Here is a 26,698-nt window from a genome sequence, read left to right on the forward strand (position 1 = left end):
TTATTACTTTGCATTTGTCTATTCATACAACTTGCTTTGTCACATGTTTTTGGATGAGTCAAGAATGCATAACGAGCATTAGTTCACTTCGCTTAGGAGAATTAAGTGTGCATCTGATGGTCAATCTAGTTACTTGGGTGAATAAAACGAAGGTTCAAAGTTGGTCACTGCTGGATGAGTCAAGAATGGCAATGCATAACGAACATTAGTTTACTTCGCATTCATGGCGATTAAAACATGTCAAGAATGCATAATAAATTTAGTCCATGTTTGGATATTTTTAATAGTTTCAGAACTGAAACCCGATCAAGAGCCGATATCCGAATGCATAACGGGTTTAGTTGGAACTTTTTGGTGTTACCAAAACCAAACCGAACCCGACTATAACCCGAACCGAGATCGAACCGGATTTTTAAAATATCTGAATGGAGTTGTATTTCTAGAACCGAAAACCCGACACCTGATTGGAACCGAGCAGACACCCGATTGGTCCCCCGATTACCCAGGCTTACATATGCATATCAATTGCAATTATGCTAAAATAGTTTCAACGCTCTCTTATTAATTGCAGTTATGTTTTATCCCTCAGTAATAACATTATATGAAGCCAAAATAGATTCAACTTTATCTAATTTATTTTTTAGATCATAAATCTCTGCAAGTGTTTAAAAACAATACAACATGAAAATAAGTTGTAGGATAATGAGTAAAAACAACATAACAAATTTAGACAAACATAATCTAGATCAAATAAATTTACTGTAAACTCAAATGTCAAATCATCTATATTATTAAAATATAAGGTTTTTTGAAGTGTTTTTCTCTTTCAACAATATTTATATAACAATATTTATATGCCACTGCTACTGAGTTATTTAAAACCTAAGATTTAAATTAAATAATTTATATTTTTGGAGAAGCTTTTTAATTAACCATCTTAATATTTTGTACAATCTTTGTCCACCTGTATTTAATTTACCGTGTGTAAGTATACTTTTCATGTGTCTCCTATTGTACATATATAAAGTAAAGATTTAAAATCATCTTTTTCTTTGAATTATACCGATGTATCATAGCCTCATATAAATAGTCCAGACTAGTTACATGTTTCCACGTGTCGGTCTTCTGTCTCTGGCGATGCCAAAATGTTAATTCTCCACTAACCGGGATTCAAACCCAGATGACGAAATTCATAGTTGTGAGCCCTTTACCACCAAAGATAGAAGCCCCAATTGATTTAAAACCATCTTCAATTGCTATAATACTCTTTTCTTTTCATTGCTTAAACACTATATGCACAAAAAATATTGTACATTTAAATTCAGATCATCAAGTTCCATCAACAAAGACATTTTAACGAAGTTACCAGATTTCGATTCTTTGCAAACTTCAACATTACAACTATACATTCTTCCATATCAATTTTTTAGCCATTCATAAGTTCCACCATACATGCTGCTCTATTTAAAATAATTAATATCTAACGTAAACTTGCTCATATTCATGTTAATATATTTGTAAGCTTGCATTTTTAGATGTATAGAATGAGATACCAATAAATCCCTAAACCCCAAATAATTTTTTTCATTCATTAATTCATTTATTAATATTAAGCAAATGTTAATCATACATATAACAATGGGGTTGAAATGCAATATCTATGGAATAAACTTATACTAGAGATTGACCCGCACGGATTAATTCTCACATTCTTATAAATTGATAATTTTTTTTTCAAAATTAGTATTATATATTTATATTTATTATAATATATTTAATTATAAGTATTTTTATATTTTTAGATTTATATACATCATAATCAAACCTAAATCAAATAGGTAATATGATTACTTTTGGTTATTTTGTTATTTTTAGGTTAAGTTTAATTTGAATTTAAAATACCTAAACCAAATCGGTTAGTATTGTTACTTTTGGTACAAAATTCCGAACCGGTTTCAAATACATTAGTTTTTAGATATTTGTAGGTTTCTATATATTATAACTGAATTCATCTGGACTTAAGATGACTCGATTCAAAACCCACATAAATTTTGTAATATCCGAATGAATTCAAACTCAAAAAAACTGATACCCAAATAAAGTAATTTCTTTCATATATGTTGTTTTGTTATAGTTAATATGTAAAATCAATGCTGTCAAAATATCATAGAAAATATAATTAATGAAATAGTTAAAAAGTGAGAAAATGAATGTAAAAAAATATAAAAAATTGAAAAAACAATCTTATTTTTTGTACTTCTGTAATAAATGATGTCATTTTTTCGTAAATATAATAAATGAAGTGGTTATAATTGATTAGAAAAGAATAAAAATCTGTAAAGTTCACTTAAAATAGGCAAGTATTATTTTATCATTATTTCTAAATATAAATATAAACATGAATATAATTCAAAACAACAAATAAAATGTACATATATATTTTCTCTTTTTCAATTTAGAGGATGTTTTAGGCATTAAATATTAAAAGATCAAATTTGTAAGTGAATAAATGAGTTATTAATGTAATAGAGTACTAGATTCTGATCCGCCCTTCAGAAGGGCGGGTATATTTTTTGTTTTTAATTTTTTTATTTGTGTTTTATTTATAATCATATTTACTATATTTAAAAACTATTAGTTAAAAGTTTTGATAATTATATTGAATTTGTGATGTTATATAACTATACACTTGTACACAATATTTTGGAACCGATCCGGATTCGCAATTAAACCGGCAAACCCGTGGATCTGGTATGTAATTCGGTTTGATTTTTAGGAAAAACATCATTATTTAATAATCTGGTAAAACCCACGAAACTCGGTAAAACCCACGGAAACCCGGTAAAACCCATGGAAATCCGCTAAAACTCAAAACTCGGTTACCAGTTGAACCACTGGTTAAACCAATACGTAATTTTTAATTATTAACAAATCTAATTGTTGTGATTTGGTATTAGTTTATTTTTGTTATCAATTATCAATTATAATTTTATGTTTTACTTTTAGATTATTTTAGATTTAAAATTTAATTTTATTATTTACAATAGACATTTAAATACTTAAAATTTATTAATATTTTGTAAAATTTAGTTCAAGCACATGAACCTTTCATAGAAAACCTACCTGTATACATACATATCCACTTTCTATATTTTATAAAATAGGAGTAAGGAAAAAATACATAAATACAGTATATATTAGTCCATATCGTATATGTAGAAGGCGGTTATATTTTGATTCCTGAATATTTTTGGTTGTTAAATAAATACTATGATTTTGGAATTAGATATAGGATAATTAATAGGTGAAGTAAAAGAGTAAGGAAAATGAAACAAAAATATATATATTCGTACATTTATGTTGCAATATTTGTAGTCCTTAAAAATAGGACTTAGTGGTTATGGAGGTTGACTATATATTAAGTTATGCAGTTTTCTTATTATTACTATACGGTTACTTTAGTTAGTTATATTTCGATGCCACTTTTTTAAATTGGACCTAACCCATATCAATTAGACATGTTGAAGAATTAATAGTATTGATTTTGGAATTAGATATAGGATAATTAATAGGTGAAGTAAAAGAGTAAGGAAAATGAAACAAAAATATATATATATTCGTACATTTATGTTGCAATATTTATAGCCTTTAAAAATGAGTTATTCTTGAGTTCACCCCCTAGAGTGAACCTTTAGGTTCACCCACCAATAGAAACTTATCATTTTAGATTCAGTATCTTTTAATTAAGGAAATAAATAATTTGTCAAATTATATTCTTTTTTCAAAATAAAATTTAAAAATAAATAAAAACAGTATATAAAAACGAATTAAAAAAAAAATTAATGTTGTCAACAAAACACTAAACCCTAAACTCTAATATTAAACCCTAAACTCTAATACTAAACCCTAAACTCTAATCATACACCCTAAACCCTTGGGTAAACCATAAACCCTTGGAAAAAACACTAAACATGTTGTCAACAAAACACTAAACCCTAAACTCTAATCCTAAACCCTAAACCCTTGGATAAACCCTAAACTCTTGGGTAAACCCTAACCCTTAGAAAAACACTAAACATTTGGATAAATTCTAAACTATAAATCTTAAACACTAAACTCCAAATCTTATAAATAAATATTTTTTAAAATAATCTTTATTGAGAACTATTGTTATTTTTATTTATTTAATCTTTTTATTTATTTTAAAAGCATAATATAATTTGGCAAGTTATTTTTGTTTCCTTAATTAAAAGATACTAGATTTAAAATAACAACTTTCTATTGGTTGGTGAACCTAAAGGTTCACCCTAGGGGGTGAACCCAAGAAAAAGTCTTTAAAAATAGGATTTAGTGGTTATGGAGGTTGACTATATATTAAGTTACTAGGATAAGACCCGCGCCTTGCGCGGGGTGAGAGTTTTGTAACTGTTTATTTACCATAATGAAATTAAAAATAATTAATTTACCGAATTGGTAGAAATAGTTCATTTTAACATTGAATAAATATGATTTTGTGGTATTTGGACATTTATATTGGCGTGTGGAAGTAAGGAGATAACAACAGTTAAATCCCGAGAATAAATGGTAAACATTAAAATGATGAACCATTATCAACTAACGACCACAGAACATCTTATCTATCAGACATAAATTTTAATTTAACAATCATGTAACGTAAATATATTTCATAATATAAAAACCACTAATAAATATCCCCCGAAAATATAAGTCTTAAATTGCGGAAACCATATAAAAAGTACATAAAATATGAAATATATGTAAAGCATTCCGAAAGTATTACTGGATAAAAAAAGAAATGGATTTTGTCCTGGAATCATTTTAGAAGACTTCAAAACGGGGGCGGCGGAATCCTGAGAAAATCATATAAAATAACGTATTTAAAATAGGTTAACTGATCCGTGATATATGTTTCGTAATACCAAAAATATTAACGATTGAATCACAATGGGTATGTTAAAACCTCTTTCGGAGTGCTGTGATTTCAGGAATGTCAGGCTCAATTAGTATTTTCGATATGCCTTCGATATTTGTTACATTCTTGAATCTACCTATAAAAAGAATCACTTCATTATTAACTGAAACTAAAGTGAATAGAATAAAGAATAAAAACGTTGAAAAAAATCTTGCAAGTTACCTTCCTCCCTCTCAATACGCCAAAAACTCAAAGCACATAGAACAACAGCACTACTTGTTGAGTTCCATAAACGGTAAAACTCTATAGCCATGTCTCCATAGACAGCACACCTGATTTCGTCGTACCTAAAAGCGATACTATTGAGGAAATATTGCGATCCCCTAATGATGCATTTGTGAAATTCATAGGAAATATGTATTTATGTTTACACAAACAGGCTTACCCGAGGTTGATCAATGAGAAATTTATTTTATACCGTATCTCCCCATAAATTTCATCCTGATAATGCTGGAGATCCCCAACACCAACCAAAGCTCCATAAAGATCTAAGAGATAAAAAACATAGAACGAAATATTAATACATCGCTAATAATTCCATATTATCAGAATATATTACACTAAGACTAAAGAACCTAATTAGATACTGATACCTATAGAGTACATTGGATGGGCCAGACCACGGGCGATGTCAATAAAATTTGAAAAACAGAAGTAGCTGCTCGGTGTTTTTGGTTGAATTTGAACGATCTTAGCAGAAGTAGACATTACAATGTGGTATCGATTCTTGGTCAAACGTAACAAACCAGAAGCATGCGTTACTTCGAAGTTTCTTATTTCAAACCAATCACCTTCATTCATGGTGACATGGTTCAAATGTTCCAGCTCTTCGTATAAAGTTGCTTCTATAGTGGACCCCTTATTCAGAAAAAAACCTAAATATTAATCAAATATAGCAATTTTACCAAAAACTTCTAATATGAATAAGGATTAGAAATAGTAAGACATATAAAGAATGATATATAACATATATTACGTGCTGATCGATAAACACCATGGCTGTTTTCTTGAGCATGGTGTTGGTAATTGTGACCCATTTGGTTATCACGCTAACACAAACGTGAGGATCATGTATCTCTCGATTCAAGTCAACCAGAAAAGTGTGAACAGACCTCATCGATTGTAAGATGGTTGTGCATAGTCTGAGTAAGGTACTTATATATATACATAATCGATATCACAAGATTATATGGAAGAAACGTTATTTAAAGTAATTAGTTTTATACAATTTATGGTTAATAATCTATCCAAATATTGCTAATTTATAAATGTAATATTTGATTGAGATTTTGTGGTAAAATATAGAATTATTTGCGAGATCACTGCCAATAAAAGGGGATATGATGAGATATACAGAATTTAGCTTTTAATATAAGAGGATTTGCCTTCCGATTACAGTAACTTTGCTATAAATCCTACACCATATTGCTTGACACGCAATAAATATATAGTAATTTGATTAAATCAGTATCTTTAAGGAAAAGTTAGAGAGCAACGAAATATAGAGTTAAATCAAACCGACTATGATCCAACCAAAGGGATTTCAATCCATCCATATCGCCTTCTTATAAACCGATAAGAAAACGATACCTAAGTAGAAATTGCGTATAAACTATGTCGAAGAGAATTTGTACATTGCAAGTACACATAATTTTAAGAGTAAATAAATAAGTTATCTGGAACTCGACCTAATGGTATAAAAAAATCAGAAACTAAGTTTCATAGTTCTTAAACACAAAGCATGAATAAAGTATCGTTTCATCTAATACCGGAAAAAAACCGGAATTCATTGCGACTCATCAAAGAGGTTTTGGAAAACTTGTTTGAAAACTACGTTCATGGTTGACTCTTGAGGTTTTCCATCCTTGTCAGTAATCAAAATCTTCAGTCCCTTCCGAGATTTAACCCTTGACACAGCCACATACAATTGACCATGTGAAAAAACAGGTCGGGGTAGGAACAGACCAACAGTAGATAGTGTTTGACCCTGGCTCTTGTTGATGGTCATAGCAAACGCAACTTTCAAAGGAAACTGCCTACGCCTCATCTTAAAAGGAAGCTTGGTATCTGAAGGCTCTATCAAGATTCGGTGTAAAAAAACCTTCTCTCCAACTTGAGTTCCGGTAATAATTTTTGCTTGAAGTAGATGTTTTCCAAGATGAGTAATCTGCAACCTTGTTCCATTACATAAACCTTCCGTAGGGTCTAAATTTCTTAGCACCATCACTGGTGTACCAATCCTAAGCCTTAGAACATGATTAGGTAAGCCTGATGCTTTGATACTGTTCAGAAACTCTGGAGAGAAGGTAGAGTCATCCTTGCATCTTATGTCAGACGGGTCAACACTATCTGAACTAAAATAAGTCATCTCCTCACCTAATCAGCAAAAATGAAACTGTCAGAAAATAATATGACCAGAATTGCTCAAGAAACAAACGATAAAATTAATATCATACTATTTTTATAAAAAATGATGGGCAATCATGATTACCTACCTGGTAGACGATCAAGCATATAGTTGTTAACAACATCAACGTCTTCGTTGGTAGGACACAAAATAGCTCTTTCCTGGAAAAACAATGGATCCTTAGAATCTTTGAAAGCATTGCCATAAACAGCCGACGCAATAGCTTCAATCGGATCAGTGCACTCGGTAATAAGCAGATCTTTAGGAATATCAATCATAGTTTCCCCACTATTTGGCTCATTAATTTTACCGTCACCTACATCCAAAATCCAGTCAGAAAATTGTTTAATCTCCTCAGCTTTTTGAGGATCTGTCTCGGAAAAAAGCCGCATATTCTTTGTTAGCTCTAGCACTTTGCAGTACTTCCATAAATAGGAGGAATTTAGCGTTGCCATAACAATATCAGCTCGGTTCCCTCCTGGAATAACTGGTAGTATTTGCCGAAAATCACCCCCAAAGACAACAACTTTTCCACCAAAAGGTCTTCCATCAGTAGTCTTCATAAGATCACATAAAGTACGATCCAAAGCCTCAAAGCAAAGTTTGCTCATCATAGGTGCTTCGTCCCAAATTATAAGAGAAGCCCTCCTAACCACTTCAGCCTGATGACTTCCAGGTTCTATGTTGCAGGTTGAAAACTCATGTGGGTTTATAGGAATTCCAAATCTGGAATGGGCGGTCCTCCCACCTGGCAGCAACAAAGATGCAATACCGCTAGATGCACAATTAAGAACAACATCTCCCTTTGACCGGAGTGCAGCTGAAAGAACATTCCACAAAAATGTTTTCCCAGTTCCACCAAACCCGTATACAAAAAAAACTCCACCATCACCAGTATGAACAGAGCGCAGTATCTGATCGTAAACTGACCTTTGCTCGACCGTCAACTGTGTAATCCACTCATTGTGTTGAACTCGCAGTGTTTCCCTCGAGTAGTTAAGCTCCTCTTGCAAAAGATTGTTCTCATGAGAAGAGTCGTCAACGTGCACGGGTTTGGGCATTGCATCCCAATTATACAGCGAACTATTTTTCGAACGCAGGATTTTCTCAATTAATACTAACGTCGAATTTAGCACTTCCTCCTCGCTCAATATAAGACCTGAAACGTAGACGCAATATTTAATATTAACTTGGATTGATAAAAACAGAATTCGAAAAAAAAACAAAAAAAATAACAAACTAAGGCTGTAAATTGGTAACTGAGTTAGTGTAAATCTTGAGAACAAATCTATCTCTCAAAAATATAACAATAAATCTCTTTCCATTTTGCCAGATATGAAATTATAAGATTTTTAATTTATTTTACATAATGTGAATTTATAGTTTAATTATTTTCAATATAGAATTTTAAAAATCCTCTTTAAATTATATACTTCATTGCTTGAAGATATTAATTCGAAATTTAAATTTATGTTTGCTAATATTTAATGAAGGACCAAATTATTTTCTAATGATTTTCTTTCTATATGTAAATAGTATTAAAATGGCACTTTTTATAAAGAAAAATATCAATATGTAAATATAATTTAGTAATTGTCAACTAATTCAACTGAAATCACACAATACAATTATCTTGATGGAAGACCGAAATTGTTAGTTATTTAAAAAAAATTAGCAAACCTGGAAATTTACGCTTCTTCCTCTCCATATATAGAACATCTTCTGATAATATATCTCTGGTTGATTCCCATACTAATTTGGGCATAGATAGCGAACCAGACAACAACATCATTGCAAAGGTATGACGTACGTACCTTGCTGATGCCCAATAGCTACATTCTTTCAAACCCTCAATATACTCTTTGTCATCATCCAACAGACCAAGCTCATAACATGCATCTTCATAAGTAGGTAGGACAACACCATTAACTGTCCTGATATCAGCATAGCATCTGGCACCCTTCACCTTGGTAATCAGTACTCTAAGATAATAACGTTGGCCAGAATTTGGAGCAACGTGTGTCAGCCTTCCTACTGCAAAACCTTTTTTCCTTGGGTTCCATACCTTCTGTTTAGCATCATATATAAATCGGGTGGGCATTTCTGGATATGTAATTTCTCTAGCTTCAGGGTATCTATCACAACAATCAAACCAAGCTAAAAACATAGTCTTTGTCTGTTGCACTCGTGCCAGTACACTCTGAACTGAATCACCTAGCTTGTAAACAACTGGTTGTTCTCCCTCAAGATGAAATGTAAGCTTCTCCACGGGTGTTGAACGGTATTGTGTTGGGAAAGCTAGAATTCTCCATGAAGACTCGCAAGCAGAAATATACCTATAAAAAAATGAAATATAGCCGCATTTAATCTGTCTGCTTTTGAATAAATAAAAATTGCATGGTAAATTTATCCTACCATACCTTGCATCAAAATATTTTTTAATTTCATCTATAGTTGGTTCCACTTCCGCTGCAGCAGACACATCACCTACGGCGCCGTTGTTATCACCTTCTGCAGCTGCTGTATTGTGACCGGTTTCTGCTATAGTCGGCTCAACATTAGATGCCTGAGTAACAGTTCCTGTTATACGGTCTTGTCCTTTGTTAATGTACTTAAATAAGTATTTAATTGACCGCGACTGGTTACACCATTCCACGTTAATATGAGCATTATACGCAAGTAATAACTCCTTGTTGTAAGGCACCACAAAGCGATTATCACATGGAATGTTTTTCTTCTCAATGTAACACCCATTGTCTCTTCTCCTATAAACAGGATACCCTTGAGCATCGACAGTGGTCTTCTCGACATGTTTTCGAGGAAAAAATTTGGAACACTTGCCATCTTGCATACATGGAGAAACTCTATTAGCCTTACCACATGGACCATGAATCATCATGTCCTTCACAACATCATATAATCTTGGCTCTAAGGTTTTATCAGGAATTTCTGCTGAGATGATGCGGTCTATATCTTCAGGATCTGGTAGTTTGTGGTTAGAGTCCATGAACAAAAGAATATGAGCATGTGGAAGACCTCTTTTCTGAAACTCTATAGTGTATATCGCTGCAAGCCAATTATTACTAAGTTAGACGATATTTTAGGAGATTAAGTATATGCTATAAGTTAATCCCCTTCTTAAAAGGAATGAATAGTTTCAGCGAGGCTCTCAATATCATGATGCAAATTTTTTAATTTTTTGGAACATACATATATAGTAGAATATAATATTGTATACTATAGATTTTTCGGATAGACTAATATGATTTTTTATGAAAATATTATTATATGAAATATAGTTAAAATGCAATAAGGAAAACACTGATTGTTTTTAGTAATACTACTCAAAAAAATTTATGAACATATATTTTAAAATGAAACGACCTTTTGAAAATTATATGTTTTTGGGCTAAAATCATTTTGAAAATAGTTTTTACTTTTAATTACCTAAATAAGGTATTCAGAATATAACCTATATTTTATAAATATATAAACAATATATTTATTCAAATCATGTTATTTTAATTCCATAGAAATAACAACCTTTTTAATTAGTTAATTAAAATTATATAAGTAGACTACAATCCCATGTTTATAAAAATAAAAAGAAATTATGTATAAAATAAAACTTACCAGAGACTGTCTTTCCAAGTAAGTGCTTCTTTGTTAGATCATCCATCAAGCTGTCAAGTTTGATTTTAAAAAGTCTACAGCACAATTCTGGTCTGTCTTCTGACTTGAGGTTATACTTCTTAAAAAATCTTGTCAACTCAGGCCATTTAGGATTACAGGTGAAGGTTATAAACAGAGACGGAAATCCAAAGTATTTGCATACAGACATTGCATCCAAATATGTTTCATGCATATACCTGGGACCTCCTGTAAATGATGATGGAATGAAGATACGATTTCCTTCAATAGACACATCAGAATGTCCATCGTGTGCAGCCTGTACGAACTTGCTAAATTTCAATGTCCTGAGGTTTGACTGGTTTTTCCGAATGTACCTTAGACGATGACTCTCTATCATAGTATATGCATCCACCAGAAACTGTTGCAGTAACCGGCGTGAGAGTAGAAGTACCTGCGACCCACCCTCACGGACCATAATACGGTATGCGAAGAACTCCCTCATACTTATATTAGGTTTTTTGTTTTTAGTGATCCCCGTGTATCCATGCTGAATACCTAAACGGAAACCGTCTTCTCCATATGGAAATATGAGTGGATATTGAAGTGGAAGATAGCAAGGATGCAACTCATTGATCCTTTTAAGCTTTCCAGAATTCTTCTCCAAAATGATGTCACGTTTGTCCATGTTTTCTTGAAAATCTCCAACAACCAGAGCAGCGACCTCAGAAGAAGTAGGTAGATTGTAGACACGACCATCTTTAAGACGACTGTGAATGAGCCTGAGAGATAACTCTTGCTGCTCTTCTTCATTATTAAATCTGTCCATTGCATTCCTGAAAGACTTTACATGAACATTTGAGACCCTTAGCATGTTCATAATAGCCTTAACCAAATCTTCTCTGATCTTGCTGTTTTCGGAAGTCCCGCTAGCAAAAAAGTAGAAAAGACGTCAGTAAGATCAGCATGCCTCAGAATCATTTTGCATAAAGAGTTTTCAGATTCAATAATCTTTATGATCACATACCTCAAGGCTGATAACCGATTCCGAACTTCGTTTTCTGTATCGTGAATATACAATTGTGAAAACTTTGCTGGTTCATCGGCTCTTGGTTTGACACTGCCAATAAGGTGATAATTCTCTCCATGAAGTTTAAAAATCTTGGGACCTTTACCCATATTGACTGAGTTATCAATCTTCCCTCCAAGAGATGTGAAAGAGAACATCATATTTACCCTAATATTGTCTTGATAATGTTTGCTGATAGGATCATTCTTAGTAAGGAGACCATGTAGAAGAGCTGGTGGTTCCTGCAGAACTGGAAGCTTGATTTTTCCTCGCATACAACACATGGTGAAGACAGGTACTCTGGTTTTCCTGCTCTTACTAACCCTTTCATTATACCAAAACATAGCTCCACATTTAGGGCATTTATTGGTCAGATCACCGTCATCCTTGTATTCTGGAAAAATAAACCAAATTTCTTGTTAGTAATAAAACGGGGTTAATATTGAAAAGGATCAAACATGTGTATGTTACAGAATTGATCATCTCAGTCCTTGGCTGTGTTTAGTTCCAAAAAATTAAAAATTGTATACCTTTATCTTCTTGATTCAGTTCACTGACAACTGGAAGTAATGGAACTGAAACTGCAGACTTTTCCTTTGTTAATGGAAAACGTCTTTCTGCAAAAGTTGTATATATAAAATGTGTTTAAAAAATGTTTGCGAGAACATAACATGTAAATTTGAAAGAGTATGTCCACATCGCATTTCGCACCCACGTACCTTTAACTTTGTTTCTTTCTGCGCACGCTATAGTTTGGGAGCCAGAAACCAGTGGCATCTTCTTTTGTAAACGATCAATCATGGCTGCGAAAGCTTTTTCAGCTTGGGTCACAAAACCAAATTTCATCTTCGCATCACGTTTTTGTACTTCCGAAATAGTATCGTCACATGAATCTTCCTCAGAACTTTTGTCGCCACCTTCGTTACTCGAACAATCCCATAGATCATCAGAGTTTTCTGAGGAACCCATTAGTAGGTTAATATGGAAAGGGAGTTTTAGTTTCCATATACAACAGTTACCCAAGATACACTGGACTACACAGTATAATATCAATAGTAATTGAATTTTTAACCTGAAGAATCGGAGTCTAAAAGACTTGGTGCTGTATTCTGTTGTCCTTGTTTTGGAGGAATAGTTGCAGATGATTGTGGATCTTTAGTAACTGGAGTCTCAGCAGTATTGGTCAAAACTGGTTCATCAGGAAAGCTTTCTTGTGAGATACTCTGATCGTCAAACAATGTCTGATTAGTATGTCCACATCTGCTTTTTGATAAATTAGTGAACCCTGAGAAAAGTCCAGTCCTTCTCTGCTGCAATGATGTCTTCTCCCTACTTGTCCTCTTGCTGGGAGGATATACCGACTGCTCAATTGTTGACCCCATATAATCTGTTAAGCAGATTGTTTTAATAAGTTGCAATGATAACTCAAGATGTGTATGTTAAAAATGCATAAGAGTTTAGAAAAACCTCCTGTTTGGTTAGCTTGGGTCACAACTTGGCTGCTTTGGCCGGTTTCTACCTGGACATGCTGTTCTACAGAAATGCAACTGCCAATTACATCAGCCTCTTGCATATCTGAACTGTGATATTTACGTTTTCGAAGCAAGGTGAGACGCCTTTGCATTCTTGCATCTTTTGAACCAGTCGCTTTTGTATTTGATATGTCTTGAAGTGGAACTGTTGGTGTTTCTTGGCTGATTGCGTCTACCACTACGGCAAAATAAATCAATAAGGTTAAATAGTGTATTAACAATTTTGTGGCCATCAAGCTCTACCACTCTCATAAAAAAGAAATCACAACTCCATACCCTGTTTTCTTCTCTTTGCACTCGGTATGTAATCCGAGTCCTCAATTTTTTTTTTCCTATTGTTTCTATTCATCTCTCACCTGAATTTTCAAGAGGACATCAGTTCGGTATATACTTGAAAAGAAAATCGTCTATGGAGACAAAGTTCTTAGTGGTGTCCGACATCTACAACGATTGAGTTAGATAACGCAAATATCTGCATTCAGATCAAAAAGGAAACAGTAATAAGTTAGCGTCCTTTAAAAGGAAAGTAGGATATATTAACCGCCACTATTCTTTTTTGGGATCGTATGCGCGGGTCATTATGTGTAGCAGATCCAACCAAAGATCAATAGCTTATATATTCTATTGCTATGTTTAATCAATATTTTCTGAATAATATCTTATGTATTTAAATATTTAATAGTTATTATTATTTATTGTTTATAAATCTGGTAATTTTGTGCATTAATATACTAAAAAATTCTTCGATTTTGTATTGTGAAACTCAGAGTATGAATCGAATATATCACTGTTATTTTTATGAATACGTATATGATACTTAATTAGTCTCTTAAATATAAATTAGATATTAAATAAGTCTAGCCAACATAATAAGAAAGAACATCAATATATATGTACATAAATAAAAATCATATAAGATTTGATTGATTTCGTGTTACATATAATATAATTTCATTGTAATTACTCTCTAAAGTATGTTCATTATATGAGGATTATACACCGGATACTTAAATTTTACACATTTCAAAAACAACGATACTAATTATTTACTAAGTGAATCATGAAAGTATGTAAAAATTAATAGAATCAAAAAAATATAAGTTTCCAATTTTTATTAAGAGTAAAGGCTTTAAATAGCAATCAAAAAGGACAAAACAATAAGATAGTAGAAAAAACCAAAATTAAACATTAACTGAAACAAATACGGTAAATGATAAAATCACTCATGGAAACTTAAGCCTCTACCCCCTTGTAAGTAAACTCCTCTTTCAGTTCTAGCCACTGAATTCGTTCTTCTCCTTCTTCACCTTTTTACTGCACGCTACTCTTGTAACAGAGTTCTGATCAACTGCGTCGTCCAAAGTAATGATGGGTGTTCCAATGCGCTTGGCGGGAGTAAAATCGGAAGACTCGGATTTGCAAGACGAACCACCATTACACATCAGAGACCCCTTCAAAGGACAAAAAATATATACACATAGTTAATTGTATATATTATAATAGATCAATACAAAGAATGTCAGAAAAGTTCACAGTAATAAACCTCAGGTGCATCGGAAAGAGCAGAAAACGACCCACCAAATGTGTTCTCACTTCCCTAATATCATAATAATCACCTCGATAAATACATACCTAATTCGATAAAATAATTCTATAAAGAGAATATATATATGAGTAACCTTACCATAGCCGAGTCGGTGGAGTCAAATTCATTAATCATTGCAAGGTTGGTAACAATCTTGAGGACCTTGAAGGTGTCTTGTTTGTAAGTAAAATTCTCTTTCTCGATACCAATCTTGAACAGAAAAGTTTTTCCCACCAGATCAGTAAGACTGGGAGGCACCTCGTCAGGATCCTGAAACTTTTATAAACCACTGACATTTTTAGAAAATACAAAATAATAACTCATGTCATTTAGGACACCAGGATCTGATTTAACAACAAACCTCATTGTTTATCGGACCAGTGAGTTCAATGCATGGCCGGTGCAAAAGTTGTTGTGCAAGATTATCAAACATGAGCAACTTGCAATTAGCAGTATTGTCAAGGACAACAACATGCAACTTGTATCTAATATTATAAAAGACAACAACCACAAAATACAAAAAATCATAAGACGTTATGTAGATCTATAAACATAAAATGAAATTTGTAAAATGTTACTCTACACATAGTGTAACCGCATTTAAGCTTTAGAAATACCTTGGCAAGAGTTTGGGACTGTAAGTTTTGCATTTGGGGCAGTAATACTTGACTGTCTCAATATAGTCCTCATCTTCATCATCGATAGTATCATTAGGCACTGTCCAGACCTTTTTGGCACATACCTTGCAACTAAGATATTACCACCCCATGTCGGAATCAATGGCAGCAATGGAAGCCATCACAATACAGTTCCCAACCTAAGTTTTTAAAAATCATATTAAATAAAGAATGCTCATTTCTTTGCATTTAATAATCAGTTAAATAGTCTAACAAAATTCATCATACCTGTTTGGACTCCAACACCTCAGCAATAGTTTTCCGAGGGGTACGAATAAAGAAGTCATCCCTTTCAGACACACCGGAAACCAAAGCGAGAGGTTTAGGCTCAACAATAGTAAGTGACAAATCATCTTTTGGCAACCTGCGTTTGAATACTTTATATTAGAATTTAACTATTTTGAACATGATACTACAAAACATAAGCTATTTAATCTTTAAGCGACCCGTATTCTCTTTAGGGTTTCTATATTTTAGCTCACATAGGGGATCCAAAACTTACAGACGCATAAAGGCTTCGACCTCATCCATATGAGGATTTAGCGCGACGTCAGAAACATTGTATGCATTGGAGATGCTACGCTCTTCTGTAAATTATAAAAATATGAATAAGAATCAGCTTTACCAAAGAGAGAACGCAATCCTTTTGGATCGTTGGGAGAGTATATGTTTACCTTTCCACACTTTGATTTTTCCAAACCGAACAACACATATAATTTTGTTCTGACCTTCCATCTGGACAGCATTACTTATCTCCTCCGCAAACTTGCCCCATAAAACCAAAGGTAGACGTTCATCCCTTCAAAACAAAGGAGATACGACTTTTATTAGTTGTGTAATAGATCATTTTAAAAGGACTGTGAAACTCTAAACATAGTATACTTGTGATTGCGTAGTTCCAAGGTAATCTTATGAGTGTCCTTGCCGTTCACTGATACGGCCTCCATATGAGACACCTCCACAATTTGCCCGATCACATCTGCATCAGAAAAGAGTTCTTATTAGAAACTGTTTTCGTAAATCGTACTACAATCAAACCATGTAATTATATATATATATGTATAATTTACTTACCAACCAAGAAATCATCATTAAGAGTTCCATCCAGCACATCACGATAGTTGACCGGATCCATTCCAGTCAGATTATTGGGCAACGCCTCACATATACGGACACGGGTCGTCGGTAGGAAAACAACCTTGTATAGATGCTTCGTTGAGCGATAAGAACCGCCGGTATTAGTCACCGTGAAATTGATGAGAACTTTGGTTTGACCCTGCTTCAGCAAATCTCTGAATTGACCAACTTCTTCTTTCTTTACAGTTCCATGTATCTTGTCTCCCTAGCATATTCAGAAAAGGTAACATAGAGCATTAAAAAAATAGAATCTCTGTCGAATGGCCTAGCATATTTAACGTAATTAAAACCAAAGATAATTTCAAACTTACTCTGGCATCCACGAAGACCATCTCAATGGTTTCACCACCAGCGGCAGAATACTGGTTCCATAAACGGATGATCTTCACCTTAACTTTCCACATAGACTTGAATGGTTTCAAATCGGATATAAGGTTCATCGCAGCCATTAGTGAAATACTTGGTAAGTTTAGTAAGATGCTTTGTCGTGATGAATATGGGGATGACTTACCTCGACATCTGCCTATATAGAAGGATTGCTTGGGTCTCAAGTAGAAATTTAATGCATAATATCCTTTCAATTAATACACGATATTGAGCCTCTCTATCAAGCAAAGGTCTAATTATTGAGATATGGTATATATTTTTCGTAATGAAATCTTTGAGATCTTAATAATTCCGATTTATGGTATCATAATTTACGGATCAGATATTAGTAATACCATATACAAAATAATTTAAATATTGCTATATATATTCTATCAATCAATGAAATATATTAAGCTTGTGAATCACTGCGAGAATCGTTTAATAAATGATAGAAGTACGATTACATATATCGTTATGTGAAAGAATAATATAATAAATTCATTTAATATATCTTTAATGAGGTTTCAGCATTTATACCCATTATAGTTTTTGAGCTATAATATTCCGGATATTATTATGGTAATTAGTTACTCATATTCATCTTTTCAATTTTATTACAGAAACAGAAATAATCTATATATTTTGCAAACTTGCCAAATAAAGAGCCCTACTTTCCTTTGGCCTAAAGTATTATATAAAATATCTACTAAAAAGCCTATTATTGTCTAAGTCGTAAATGTCCAATGATTAGAAATTTGCATTATGATAAAGGAAGTGTCTAATATTTTCGTAATATGCTTGCACTATGCGTATTCGTTTTAACGAATGTAACCTTAAACTTATGATTTTAGTGCATCTTCTTCTTCGTTTGAGAATACCACATTCCCAGAATTTAACCGAATTATGTTTATTGACAATAGCAAGTCAATAGGCCTTAAAGATATGATAAATTAAAGATCTAACCGCGGGTTGTTATGAAAAAACGACATGACTAAATTATTAATTTAATAGAACAGAGGCTTCACAATAAAAAAAAACATAAAAAGGTCTAATAAAACTTCCAACAAATCTCAGCGAATTCGAAAAAAAAATTCCAAAATTCAAAAACGAAAGATAAACATAATAAAAAATCCAAAATAAAAGCCTCTGCTCCAGACAACATAGAACGTCATCATGACTCTAGCCACTTCTCTCGATCTTTTCTTTCTTCATCCTTACGGAACACGCCATTCTTGTAACAGAGTACTGATCAAAAGCGTTCTCCAAATTGACGATTGGTGGCCTGCTGCGCTTACATGGTATCGGTCCATTAGCATAATCCGAATAACCATGATCGTTCACCGATCCCTGAAAATCAGAATATCAAAATGCTTAAATTCATCAGCATTCATAATTGATAACTTGATAAAATTCTATACATATGATTTATCTATTTACATCGGGTGCATCCAACTGAGTTGAAACTCCACCAATTACCATGTGTTCACACACCATGTTTTCAATTCCCTACATAAAACACGTCAAAATTTTAAACCAATGGTCCACAAATGGTTCCCAAAAATAAGTAAGACTACTACAGAACAAAACTTTACCGTCGGAGTCTGAGTCGCTTCGTACTCAGTTATCATACCAGGATTTGTGATAATGTTAAGGACCTTAAATGTGTCGTGCTTGTAAACAAAATTATCTTTCTCAATCCCAATCTTAAAAAGGAAAGTTTTTCCCTTCAGATCGTGTAGTATGGGGGGCAACACATCAGGATCCTGAATCTACATAAGAGCCAACGATTCAGAATAATTTATACAATGCCATTTTCCATTGATATAATTTTCGTAAATATTAATTTTAGATTCGTGGGACATAGATACCTCATCAACCACTGGACCAGTCAGCTCAATACATGGCTGGTGCAACAATTGAAGTGCAAGATTGTCAAAGACGATAAACTTGCAGTCTAGGGTATTGTCAAAGACCACCAGATGTAGCTTGTACCTAATTTTATGTAATGTTAATACCCAGGTCATATTAGTACTAAGGAAGCTCATTAAACTTTCCCATTAAAGGTTGTAAAAACATACCTTGGCAACAGTTTGGGACTGTGAGTCTTGCATTTGGGACAATAGTAATTGTGTGCAAGAACATCGTGATCATCTCCATCATCATAGTTGTCAGAAGGTACTGTTAGAACCTTCTTTGCACACACCTTGCAGCTCAGGTAATACCAACCCATGTCAGAATCAATAGCCGCAATTGTAGCCATCACAATACACCTCTCCACCTGCATCATAGTACACAAAAGTGAGAAAGCTAGATAAATACAATGTTTTTATTGTCACAAAGGTATTATTACATTAATGAATCATAACCTGTTTCGATTCAAATAATTCTGCTATTGTTTTCCTAGGTGTGTGAATAAAAAAGTCATCCTTCACAGACACTTCATTCGTCAATGCAAGGCTAGGTTTAGAATCAACCATAGTTAATTTCAAATCACCTTTGGGTAGCCTGCATTAATTACAAAAATTGCTCAGTGTTCTCAATCTTTAAAAAAAAAACACAATCGCCAGGAACTATGAACATTACTATTCTATATATAATCATATCGGATATAACACTTACAGATGAAAAAAGGCATCTAGCTCATCCATACGTGGATTTAGCGAGACATCCGAGACGTTGTATGCATTGGAGATGCTTCGCACTCCTATAACAATCAACAAACATTGTGTCACCTACACTTTTAGAATGAAAATCAAACCAAGTTGTGTATAATAACTTAGGTAAGTGTAGGTTTACCTTTCCACTGTTTGATTTTTCCAAACCTGACAACACAGACTATTTTGTTCACAGAACGCAGTTGGACAGCTTCACTGATATCCTCCGCAAACTTCCCCCATAAAACTAAGGGTAGACGGTCGTCCCTAGATGATAGAGTAGTAAATACGATAAATCAATATTAGGCCTTCAATAATTATAGATACTATTAACCGAAAAATATAACAATCTAGAATCTTGTATACTCGTTATTTTGCAGCTCCAAAGCAATTTTTTGGATGTCCTTCCCGTTGACTGAAACAACCTCGAGATGAGAGACCTCAACAATTTGTCCAATCACATCTGCATTAAAATCAAATATTAAACATTCAATTAATGTTTGGAGATACACATATTATAACATAGGGATATAGTTTCTGTATAATTTACGTACCAACCAAGAAATCTTCATTGAGGGTACCATTCAAAACGTCACGGTAGTTAACCGGAACCAACCCAGTCAAGCTATTAGGCAAGACCTCACAGATACGGACACGGGTAGTAGGAAGGAACACAATCTTGTAAAGATGTTTGGTTGTGCGATAAGGACCGGAGCAATGAGTCACGGTGAAGTTGATGAGAAGTTTGGTTTTACCCTGCTTTAGCACATCTCTGAATTGAGCAACTTCATCTTTCTTGACGGTTCCATGAATTTTGTCTCCCTGTCAAGAAGTTGAAAGAAATGAAATTTAATTAAAATATAAACCTCTTCTAACTCTAAATAACCATATCAAAAGTAAGTAAAACAATCAAATATACCGAAACTTACCCATGCATCGACGAAAACCAGCTCAATGGTTTCACCACCCGCAGCTGAAAACTGGTTCCATAAACGGATGATCTTGACCTTAATCTTCCACATGGATTTAAATGGTTTCAACTCGGAGATACGATTCATCGGAGCCATCACTGACAGTTGTTGGTATAATATTTCAATTAAATTACGCTCTTGTGGTTGTGTATTATGACATTCTTCACCAACTGCTTCTTTATATATAGGACGATACTTAGGGTAAATATGTAACGTAAATATTTTGACCATTAATACACGATATATTTCTTGTGATCCACTCATGTCTGGATCTATATATGTATACTAAGTGATCTTTGAAATCATCAACCATAGCAGTAAATAAATGCGAATAACTTTAAATATATATTTCGATCATGAGATCTTATATTCGTTAGTGCATTCAATAGTACATGAACCAAATATGGTATATATGCATTTAAGCTTACGTGATAATCACTTCCCCTTGATACAATAATACATATTTATATCAATTAAAATCTAATCTAGGAAAGTAAAATTAATTAGAAATCGAAGATTTATCTGTTATCGTTAATTCAGAAGCTCGAATATTAATGTAGCTCATGATACCAAAGCGAGAAAATATTTGTTTTCTCGAATTATTTCAGTCGAATACAATTTAACTTCATTTCGAATTTAGGAATTGGAAAATTCATTGAAATCAAAAGTTGATGAAGGTCTAAATTTAATTGTATATTATACAGATCTTATTATACAATTAGAAAACACAATAATAATTGGAAAAAATAATTTATATTAATACGTATCGTCTGATATTCGTTGTAGATTGCAATTTATAAAAGTCTAAATTTAATTATAATTCTAATTCGAGATAATCAATAGATGTTTTATAAATTTCTTTTGATATTGTTCTTTTATGATAGGAACCACAATGTTTAGCATCATATACCCAAAGACTCCTAAACATTTGGATCAAGTATCAAAAGAAATAGGTTACACATATAATTGGATAACAAATAATCATCTAGAAATACGTTACACATCTATATGATATTGACAATGCAAACCGTATATTAATTTCTTATAGTTGGTCGTATATCCAAAATAATATTCAACTATGGTCTTGATGCAATAATCTAGAAGTGCTATTTTCATATATTTCATCATCAAACCTAATGAAAAATCAACCATGGTTTTGTCGCCACATGTAATTAGAACATCTATTCAAATAAAGTGACTGACCATTTCGTTTGCCAAGATTGTGCATGGCCTTACAAAGAACGATATGAGTCAAAAGTAGAAATGACAACACAAAGTAACTTTACCCATTTTTCAAGCTGCATTATTCCCATCAATGTTTTTATTTGATTCTTGCAAATTATTTGAAATGTAAAGTATCGCCTTCAACCACTTATATATGTATGTCATCCTCCACATTAAATGTTTCAACACCATCTAAAACCATCTAAAGCAAATTACAGCAACATAAACACTTCTACTCGATCGGGATGTCGTCGGATCATTCTAGAAACAATTTTCATTACATCTCCTCCGACGATGACTCAACAGCGGAGAACTCTTTGAGCTCTGACCCGGATGTCTATTTCCGAAACGTTTCTCTCGACTATTTTGTGGTGAATCCGCGAGAAATGTTGGGATATCACGCCAAGCTCAAGAAACTCTGTCTAGATCATGACAACGCCCAAGCACATTACATTGAAGGCTTCCTCAGATACTTCTTCCACGACCATAAACGAATCGGATTGCGCCATTTACGCATGTCATCCATTGGAGGCAATGAATACGGTACGTATCTCTACGGTCTTTTACTTCTCGCGCGAGGTTACTATCCAAAAGGTAAAAAATACATGGACAAACTCAATTGGAAGTTAGATATAGCAAAGTCTGACCATTGCTGGACCGTCATCAAAACAGCTTTAATCGATATCCATTGCATTATGAGGCCTGAGTACTATGTAAGTCTTATGAACATTAGGCCATCCGGAACTTGCAATCCGGATAATATGGTCAAACTTTGCGATCGTTGTTATTATTTCAAAAGGCTCAATCAGTTTGTCCACTTCGCAAGGAACAAAGATTAACTCATATGGAAGAGTTAATATGGCCAATATTATCTAGTTCGTTATATGTTTCATGTTATCTTTATGTTGTTATCTTGGTTGTCGTTTATATTGCCGTATGATAGGCCTTTCATGTAATCGTACTTTGAGTATCAGTATCCGAATGCTTCTTTTGTAATGGTACTTTGTGAAACTATGTCATGTGAATCTTCTCGTTTCTTTAGTAACATAAAGTGTAGCTAAAAATGGTTTGCAATATAAACTAAAGTATACATTCATATCAGTTTATTATGATCACTTCGGGAATATTTATATAACATGTACCTGTTATATAAATATTATAAACCTTTATATAACAACAATCAAAGAAAACCTTTAATCAGATAATAAAACACTTTCTTAGTATCGTTGGGAAAAATAAATATATTTTGTTAGTTTTCTAGGATTATAATGACTATTAATATATTGATTCGATGTGGTAATATATATGTATAAAAAAATTTTAAAAACTAATATTAGTATTTAAAACGGATTTAATTGGTGATAGAGTTCTTATAGAATTCTTAATTATTAATATACTATAATAAGAGGGGGATTAACTCTTAATTACTCCCGAAATTCAACATTAAATATAGAGATGGGTAATGAAAAAAAAAATCATAAAGTGAATCTTTACTAACATAATTTAAAATTTAATAAACTTAGCAGCAATATAACCTAATGTATATTTTGTATCATTTTAGGATGAGTGTTATCGGGAAGAGTAATAAATATACATGTTGTTACCCAAGATTAGAAACGTTTACATAAATACATACATACAATCTATACTAATCTTAAAACACACTTTTATATACGTGATTTGGTAAATACTAATTTATGTATTATTAATTTATGTGACAAATTCGATATTCCCACAAAAAATAAATTTATTTTGTATGTTATCTTATATTATAATAATTATTTCCCGTATTTTAATAATATCAGACTAAAGATATCATAGCCTTTTAAAATTAGTATTTTCTCTTAGATTTAATTGTTAATCGTCTTCTTATCTGAGTTAATAAAAATATAATTACTATCTCTATAAACATAAAATATAGAGATGTGTAACGAAAACAATAAAACATAAAGAGTTCAATTCAAAATGAATCATAATCCGAGAGTTATAAGTTCATAATTAAACATCAAACATTAAGCCGAAATTAAATAACATATATTGAGACATAGATCCAACTAAACATTTGGATCCAAAAAGTTTCATGCGATTTGTCTAGAGAAGAGAGATCAATCGAACAACCAAGATTCACCCATCTTGTGCCAATCGGGAGCTGGAACTCTCACATCTTGCATCCTCTCATATGCAAGGCTCAGCTCACATATAATTCTTTGCTTCTCCTTAAGCGGACCGAACACCTTCTCCGCTTTCTCAAGTATCTCAAGCTTGGCTTGGAGTCTTTCAACCGCAACCTCCTCCACATGTCTAGCCTTAACAGCTTCATAGCGATCTTTGAATAGTTGAAGGACCGCACGGTAATGGAGCCTCGTTTCCCTTTGGGCTTCTTTGTAACCATCTTGCCATGCTGATCCCGAGTCATCAACGACGGCCTCCTTCATCTTCATATCTTTGGAACTTGACATGTCTTGATTCTGCATGTATTTACAAATAAAATTAAAATTAGCTAATAAAATTGTGCAACACATGAAAAATCATTCAGGGAGGTTTTAAATTAGTTATAAGTGCTTTTTATTAGTAATCCAAATTGTCTAACTAAACTTATATATATCAAAAATATTTTGTATATTGTTGCTATACAAACTATACTAATAAGAAAACCCCAAAATAAACTATGGAACAAACGATTCCACAACTATGACAATATCTATATTTCGGATGAACTATGGATATAAAAGAGAACAAACGATTTTTAACCCAAAAGGAGATGAGGGAGAGAAGCGAAATATGAAAAAAGCACGCTTTTATGAACTCAGAAAAAGCTTACTCAAGAAGAAAATGGAGAGATGATGTTTGGAGAAGAATGAAATGTCTAGAGTATATATAGCTGAGGTGATTAGGTAGCATTTTTTCAGTTTCCATAATATGTATCAAATAATATGGAAACTAAATACAATTTCGTATATTTGGCTTCTATATTGTTAGATTTGATTTCTACTTTGTCAAATCAAAGAACATCATTACAAACATAGAAAGCCGAAATTTAATTACTAATCATCATTACAAACATAGAAACCCTAAATTTTAAATACAGAAATGAATTTGCATCGAATTTATTAATTTCGAAATAATCGACTGCATTTCCAAAACCATGAATCATTGTTTAATTTATTACCAAATTAATATATATCATTCCATAATCCTGAGTATGGAAACTAAATAGAATTTATTAAATAAGTAATTAATTTAATCGAGATCACATTTAAGAATTTGTAATATCAAAATCATGAATCTCAACAAAGAATGCAACTATATTTTAAAATACATATCAAACTTATTAGATAAATCAGTAAAATATGAGAAATAATCATTACAATCCTACATAACACACAAACTAACTCTCTTATTTTGATGTGATCTCGATTTGTCAAATGAAAATCATCATTACAAACGAACCAAGCCTAGATATAAAAAACATTAATAACTTCAAACTTAATTATTTTGATGTGATCTTATTCAACAGTATGTCAGTTTTTTCCATATATGCACAATTGGCCTATTTTCTATAAAATTTTTATGACTACGACAAAATAATACTGATGTAAGATACTATAATTATTACTTAATTACGTAAATGCACTAAACTCTTTTGATCTTTGGTTGTCATATATAGTGAATATTCTCAGAATTTATAAATGTCTCTATACATATGCTTCAAGCAACATCAAAGCCAATTGTGAAAGTAATAAGAAACCGAGAATTTTGCATGCGAATGAGAACTTGATTGTTTATAGAATAATTTGGTTGTAGTGTAACAATCAACCAAGCTTAAAAATACAGATAATGTCTTCATAAAAAAATAACCAAAATATTAAAAACATAAAACATATTGAAGAGATGGATCATGGAAGAAACATATGTGGCTCGTTGAGGACGAACCAATCGATCTGCGGTACATAAACATCACTTGCCTTCGCCTGGGCAAGCACGAGATCCGACTCCAACTTCTCTTTCTCCTCCTTCATTGCCTCATTGTTGAAGAGATCGTTAATGAGTTCCAGTTTGCCTTGTATGCGCGACACCTCAACCTCCTCTTGAAATTTCTTGTACTCGGCATCCTGCTGTTTTTTGAGCATCAGCAGTTTGGCCCGGTAATGCTCTGTCATATCTTCCACACATCTGTCGAAAACCTCTTCTACAGCAGTCCCATAGTCTTCCGCCATGAGCGACTTGAGTTTGAGGTCCCTTTTAAAGTTTTCCATGGTGAGATCTTCGTCTGCATAAAATGGTACAAATATTTAGTTAGTAAAAAAAATATAATAAAAGGGAACGTTCTATATTAACCAGGTACGACCATAACTCCTAATCATCACACCCAAGATCTTTCTATCACATACGAATCGGTAATGATAGAAAACTAATCAATACAAATAAGAGATCACAAAATAATCAACAA

At 32.7% G+C, this 26,698-nt stretch overlaps 3 protein-coding genes across 3 annotated transcripts; all 3 read right to left on the bottom strand.

The window, feature by feature from the left end:
• Positions 1-6,779: 6,779 nt before the first annotated feature.
• Positions 6,780-13,481, bottom strand: LOC108857874 (uncharacterized). The gene is made up of 10 exons (XM_057004077.1): positions 13,172-13,481; positions 12,819-13,055; positions 12,630-12,716; positions 12,058-12,493; positions 11,270-11,959; positions 11,034-11,083; positions 9,821-10,466; positions 9,215-9,736; positions 7,489-8,483; positions 6,780-7,369 (listed from the first exon to the last, which is right to left on the bottom strand). The coding sequence occupies exons 1-10, from the start codon at positions 13,479-13,481 to the stop codon at positions 6,780-6,782; spliced, it is 4,563 nt and encodes a 1,520-aa protein (XP_056860057.1).
• A 1,424-nt stretch (positions 13,482-14,905) lies between these two features.
• LOC130508520 (uncharacterized) lies at positions 14,906-17,479 on the bottom strand. The gene is made up of 11 exons (XM_057004078.1): positions 17,342-17,479; positions 16,968-17,235; positions 16,776-16,872; positions 16,568-16,692; positions 16,396-16,480; positions 16,122-16,257; positions 15,834-15,943; positions 15,578-15,701; positions 15,316-15,486; positions 15,175-15,228; positions 14,906-15,082 (listed from the first exon to the last, which is right to left on the bottom strand). The coding sequence occupies exons 1-11, from the start codon at positions 17,477-17,479 to the stop codon at positions 14,906-14,908; spliced, it is 1,485 nt and encodes a 494-aa protein (XP_056860058.1).
• Positions 17,480-18,578: 1,099 nt separating this feature from the next.
• LOC130508521 (uncharacterized) lies at positions 18,579-21,120 on the bottom strand. Its single transcript, XM_057004079.1, has 11 exons — positions 20,983-21,120; positions 20,608-20,875; positions 20,420-20,516; positions 20,196-20,320; positions 20,019-20,103; positions 19,766-19,904; positions 19,478-19,677; positions 19,268-19,391; positions 18,992-19,168; positions 18,837-18,905; positions 18,579-18,746 (listed from the first exon to the last, which is right to left on the bottom strand). The coding sequence occupies exons 1-11, from the start codon at positions 21,118-21,120 to the stop codon at positions 18,579-18,581; spliced, it is 1,590 nt and encodes a 529-aa protein (XP_056860059.1).
• Between the last annotated feature and the right edge of the window lie 5,578 nt (positions 21,121-26,698).

The sequence above is a fragment of the Raphanus sativus genome, chromosome 2, assembly GCF_000801105.2.
Source record: "Raphanus sativus cultivar WK10039 chromosome 2, ASM80110v3, whole genome shotgun sequence".
NCBI classification, from domain to species: Eukaryota; Viridiplantae; Streptophyta; class Magnoliopsida; order Brassicales; family Brassicaceae; genus Raphanus; species Raphanus sativus.

Coding starts and splice junctions, on each gene's coding strand:
- LOC108857874 (XM_057004077.1), bottom strand. CDS start 13,481: ATGGGGTCAACAATTGAGCAGTCGGTATATCCTCCCAGCAAGAGGACA. Junction 10,467..11,033: donor ACTTGGAAAGACAGTCTCTG/GTAAGTTTTATT, acceptor ATTGGCTTGCAG/CGATATACACTATAGAGTTT. Junction 9,737..9,820: donor AAAAAATATTTTGATGCAAG/GTATGGTAGGAT, acceptor ATTTTTTTATAG/GTATATTTCTGCTTGCGAGT.
- LOC130508520 (XM_057004078.1), bottom strand. CDS start 17,479: ATGGCTGCGATGAACCTTATATCCGATTTGAAACCATTCAAGTCTATG. Junction 17,236..17,341: donor TGGTCTTCGTGGATGCCAGA/GTAAGTTTGAAA, acceptor TGAATATGCTAG/GGAGACAAGATACATGGAAC. Junction 15,487..15,577: donor CTGGTCCGATAAACAATGAG/GTTTGTTGTTAA, acceptor TAAAAGTTTCAG/GATCCTGACGAGGTGCCTCC.
- LOC130508521 (XM_057004079.1), bottom strand. CDS start 21,120: ATGGCTCCGATGAATCGTATCTCCGAGTTGAAACCATTTAAATCCATG. Junction 20,876..20,982: donor TGGTTTTCGTCGATGCATGG/GTAAGTTTCGGT, acceptor ACTTCTTGACAG/GGAGACAAAATTCATGGAAC. Junction 20,104..20,195: donor AAAAATCAAACAGTGGAAAG/GTAAACCTACAC, acceptor TGATTGTTATAG/GAGTGCGAAGCATCTCCAAT.